At 42.0% G+C, this 5,360-nt stretch overlaps 1 protein-coding gene across 1 annotated transcript in view; it reads right to left on the bottom strand.

The window, feature by feature from the left end:
- Positions 1–5,360, bottom strand: part of DRAM2 (DNA damage regulated autophagy modulator 2) — a 36,646-nt gene that overhangs the window by 24,152 nt on the left and 7,134 nt on the right. Inside the window, exon 4 of the mRNA XM_004699194.2 lies at positions 2,352–2,511. Within this exon, the coding sequence (XP_004699251.1) occupies positions 2,352–2,482 (131 nt within the window). The 5' untranslated portion in view covers positions 2,483–2,511. The remainder of the gene's footprint in view (positions 1–2,351; positions 2,512–5,360) is intronic.

The following is a 5,360-nucleotide window of genomic DNA, read 5'->3' as shown; positions in this document are numbered from 1 at the left end:
ATATGATGCGTGGTTAGCAATAAATAAGGAGGCTCCCTGGTTCTCGGGTGGGTGGCTGGAGAAGGTGACTAAGGAGGACGAAGCAGTGGCTTCTTCTCTGACGGCTGAGCCCCTTCCATGAGGACCATCAAGTGGGGCTGAGGTGAGCTATGCTACCATGAATTGCGTCTGACTCCATTACTTGACTCCATCCTTTAACTCTCATGCTCTCTATGACTTTACTATAATCTCTACTTATTATCGCTGTACAATTGCGCCTACCGAACCTGTGATGTTTTGTGGGGTTCCCTCTTCCCCTTAACCCCACAGTTGGCTATATAACACCCCGTACCCAAGATGACGAATAATAGAAAAGTGGGTGAAGGGAGATAACAGACAGTGTAAGATACAAAATAACAATATGTAATTGATCAAGGATTCACAAAGGGGGGAGGAGGGTTAGGGAGGGGAATAAAAGAGGAGTTGATACCAAGGGCTCAAGTAGAAAGAAAATGCTTTGGAAATGATGATGGCAACATGTGTACAAGTGTGTTTGATACAGTTGAATTATGGATTGTTATAAGATCTGGCAAAGCACCTAACAAAATGATTAATAAAACAAATAAATAAGTTAAACATTAGTAATGGCAGAAACCATTCATAATGATCCTGGCTTTTTCATAATCTCTGTGAGACTAGAAATGGATGCAACCAGTTTAGTGGGATAGCTGGCAGTGTCCCCCCTCCAAAAAGATGTTTTATTACCCACCCAGCAAGCCTGTTTCTAGGAGCTTACTTCATCTAGAAGTTAAAAGTATGCCAAGTATGCCATGGTATCTTCATTACAGCAGTGTGTAACAGGAAAAAAAAAAGCAATCTATCAATATTATATTACCTTTTGAAATGAAACTAAAGATTCAAAAAAAGTTATAGGGGAAAAAAAAAAAGTTATAGGGGAAGAGGAGGAGGGAGAGAAAGGAAAGGGAAAGGGAGGGGAGGGAGAAAGAGTGTGGGTAAAATATAAGAAGACAAATCAAACCAAATTCTGGGAAGGAAACTGACCAAACCATGACTCATTTCTGGGCAGCAAGGACTGGACGGGGTGGGAAAGGACTCTCACGTTTGCTTTTACAAGCCCCTGCTATAATGTGCACTTTCTTGTTTCTTTGTTCTCGTCACTGGAGAGAAAGGGAGTTGTTATGGACAGCACATATCCGGTAGCCATACTCCCATCACTAGTAGTTTTGAAATTTTAAATATATTACTGATAAACTCTGAATACTTGATGTAGACGAAAGATTTAGGCCAGGCAAGATATAAAAAGAAGATCGCCTCTACAGTCAAACTATCTTGGCTACTGAAATATAAGCCCCTAAAAAACCAAGAGGGCCCACTTTTGTGTGACCCACATGGGGTCACCAGGAGTGGGGATCGACTGTATAGGAAATGGTCATTTGGAGACTTGCTTAAATATTTTTACTAGTTGTTTGCTCTTGAGTAAATGACCTCCCTGGACTTCATTTCCTCCTTTCTCAAATGAGGATAATAGTTCTGACCTCAAATAGTTGTACAGTTTAATTACTGAAGACATGCAGAATGCTTAAGAGTATTATCTGGCATGTAGTAAATAGATCAATAAATGTTTATCATTATCAGTATCTCTTAATATTATTGAGTGTGTTTGCAAAATTTCTAATTTTCAGGGAAAAGTAATTTCAACTCTATCTTGTAAGAAAACCTCAAATATTTATTTGGAGGATCAACCACTACGGTGTCACAATTCCTTAACTGCATCTTTCTGCCTCCATATTTTTCTATTATATACTTTATTACTCACTCACTGTCATTGAGTCAATGCTGGTTCTGAGACTGTAACTTTTTACAGTAGTAGAAAGCTCAGTCTTGTCCTGCAAAGCTACTGGTGGTTTTGAACTGCCTACCACGTAGATCACAGCCCGATGCTGAACTACTACATCACCAGTGCGCTATTACTTTTTACAGTGTTTCCCAAGGTGGGTGATACTGCCCCCCCCCCCCCCCCGCCCCCCCATGGTGCTGGAATGATCCAGTGGGGCTACAAAAGCAGCTACCTATACTTTATCCTCACTATAGAACACGTTTTTTAATTGTTAGGGGGTTACCGAGTAATTTTTTTTTACTCAGTAAAATGGGGCTGTAGGCCAAATAAGTTTTCCAATCTATGTTATATAGAGAGCGCAAAGTTTATAAGCTCCTTTCAAAATTCTGTTTATTTTTAGAATGTCAATGTAAAATCTCAGTTTTCAAACATTGACATTAAACATGGGGGTCTACGTTAGATTTAGAATGAGACACACAATCAGGAGCTTCCGAGAAACATACATTTCACGCACCTGATATAAGGCAAAGCAGGGTCCACGTGATGGAGCGTGATGGCAGTAATGTACGAAAAGATGCAAGCAGCAGCGGTCCAAATGACGGTGGCTGAAGGGAGGAAACTGAGGCCTTGCTGAAACCACCACATCTCAGCCCGGCCTTCTCAAGTAGAAAGACCTGGAAAAGATCATGCGCAGGCATTCCCATGAGTCCACTGGACCAGCCTTTCCCGCAACCTTGGCAGTTAACATGAGGAACAGTTCTGTTGCTCACATCACCCCCTACACCATCCCCAACGCTGCTTTCCTCCCATTCCTTAGTAAAGAAATTCAGGATCTACCCACTTCCCGTGACCAGAAGCCTTCCTTCTCCCTCATCTTCCCACAGACACGGTCATTTACCCAAGCACCCAATACTGTTCATACTCTCTTTTCTACTCATCCCATCTAGTTTCACTGCCACTCACCTATCTAAACCACTATCAACTCCTGGCCAGATTATTGGAAGGGTCTCCTAAACGGTACCCCTTTAGTCCTGAACATAAGCAACCCAGACTCCACCCTAAAACAGGAGCGATGCTTCTCAATTACCCAAACGGCCACATGACCCTTCAAAGAAGAACCCTTCAAGGGTTCCCTGCCCGCACACATCACTTTCCTTCCAAACAGCCGTGGGCTCACATTGTCTTCCTTGCAAATGCTCTCTGATCTCTGGGAATAGAAAGAAGTTGGAAGAGGCAAGATCTGGGATGTTGGATAGATGGGAGAAGGTTTCTCCAAGAAATGTCCACAGCCTTTGGTCTCCTCAAAAGGGCAGGCGTTCTTGTGATAAACACATTTCCTCAGCACGGCTTTCCTGGACTTTGTCTCAACAGTGCGGGTTTTCACTTTTCTGAAACTTCCTTGATAAAAAGCTCCCATGATCATCTTGTATTCTCTGAGGAGAGTCTGCCAAGACTACCCTATAGGGACTGCAAACAGCAGTCACCACGGCCTTCTGCGCTGAAGCCTCTCGCTGGAAGGTCAGCAGGTCACCCGCGGAGTCCACTTGCGACTACACTATGTACTTGCGTTGTACTAGAGAATCAGGATTTGTTCCCAGCTAGGATTCAGTCTTAACTTCAATCTTTCTTAAAAGACCGATGCACAGATTGACACTTGGAGCTAGCCGGTCTTTTGAGTCCTGCTTTAGGTAGACATCCAACTGAAAGTCTGCGGAGGCTGAGATGTGCACTGACTACTGAACATGCCGAACCCCACTTTCAGTTGCTGTTGCATCAATGGTAACTCCAGGCTTCTTCCATCAGCTTCTGGACTTTAGCAACACTTTCTTCATTACTCAAGGTTGACACTATGTCCTGTTTTGGCTCATCTTTGAGGTCTTCCTGAACTTCCTTAAAATAGTTGTTCTATTTTTAAAAACTGTCATCTTATGTGGCCAGCATTTCTATAAACTTTTTGCAAAGCGTCAATGATTTGGGAAGATGTCCACTTGAGTTCTGATATAAGCCCTCATACCATAACTTTTTTTTTTCCTCTCTCCACTTTTGTAAGGCACTCTAATAAACTAAAGAGTCCCTCTGTGTGGGCATGGCCTTCTCCTGAGGATTCTGGGGAACTCCGATATTTCCTTCTTGGAGGTGGGAGATGCTCTCTCTTTTGGCTCACTCCTTGTGAGATATAGCTGTGGAGAAGACACATGGAGAGAGGCTGATGGAGCCATACAAGCCACGTGGAGACCACTGCCAGAGCTGAGGTGCTTATAATGCCACTGGATCCACAAGACTTCCCACCCACTGGCCTGTGATCTTTCTGTATTTGGTGTCATTGCATGTGTTTTGTGAGTCTGAAGAGGACTTTATAGCTTGGTATGGGGCATGTATGCTAATATCAGACTTATGGGCTTGATCTGGACTGGGCTGGGATGTTTTCTCAATATTCAACTGCTCTTGTATATAAAGCTCTTTCTTATAACATATGAGTATCTATGGATTTGTTTCTCTAGTCAACCCAGACTAACACACTATCTAATTTTCCAAGTTAGGGTTGTCAATTTGACCCCGTATTGATAGGTCTTAGAAGAGGATAATACTCTGATCACAATGATCTACATATAGCACCCTCCCAGGGGGATGGACAGCAGAAAAGTGGGTGAAGGGAGGCATCAGTCAGTGTAAGACATGGGGAAAAAATTATAAATTATCAAGGGTTCATGAGGGGCGGGGGGGAATGAAAAGCCAATACCAAGGGCTCAAGAAGAAAGAAAATATTTTGAAAATGATGATGGCAACAAGTGTACAGATATGCTTGACACAATGGATGGATGGATTGTGATAAGAGTTGTATGAGCCCCCAGTAAAATGATTTTTAAAAAGAGAGAATAATACTCAAGGCAGACATTCTTTACTACTTAAGTCAATGACTGTTTAGTGTTAGAAAGACTACAGGGGCCTTTTGGTTTATATTTTAAAGATGAACTTAGGGCAATCCTTTCAGGGTTTCTGCCAGCCTCCATGGCTCCTGAAAATACAGAATTTTAAAATCTGCTCTGCATTCCTCCACTTCTGATCAGGATTCTCCTAAACTATTATAATACCCTTATGTAAATAACTTTTAAAAGTTATTTAAAAGTGTCTAGGCATCTGAAAAATAATTTTGTATTTAAAGGAGCATCTTCACCATGGTTTGATGACCTAAAATTAAGTATTTCCCATGAACTCTGTAAAATTGGACAGCTCTGACTGTCATAACCCTTCACCGCACTCAGTTTCCTCATCACAGCCTGAACTTCCAAACACTGCAATCTCAGTCACTTTTGGCTTGGACTTGTCATCTGACTTGTTACTAAATCTGTACATTCACATGATGCTAAAGAAGTTTCTTTTTTATTTACCTGTAGAAATCAGCATATTATACATAGGCTATCAGAAATAGGGAAGGGCACAAGTACAGAGTAGTCACAAATGGATGAGTGGGATCTACTGAAGATAAATCACCTGTGTACATCGAAAGAATTTACCAAGAGAG

This window comes from Echinops telfairi, unplaced genomic scaffold (assembly GCF_000313985.2).
Source record: "Echinops telfairi isolate 266 unplaced genomic scaffold, ASM31398v2 ScPeMD7_443;HRSCAF=831, whole genome shotgun sequence".
NCBI classification, from domain to species: Eukaryota; Metazoa; Chordata; class Mammalia; order Afrosoricida; family Tenrecidae; genus Echinops; species Echinops telfairi.
The sequence above is the reverse complement of the archived record's forward strand: the minus strand, read 5'-3'. Positions and strand labels throughout refer to the sequence as shown.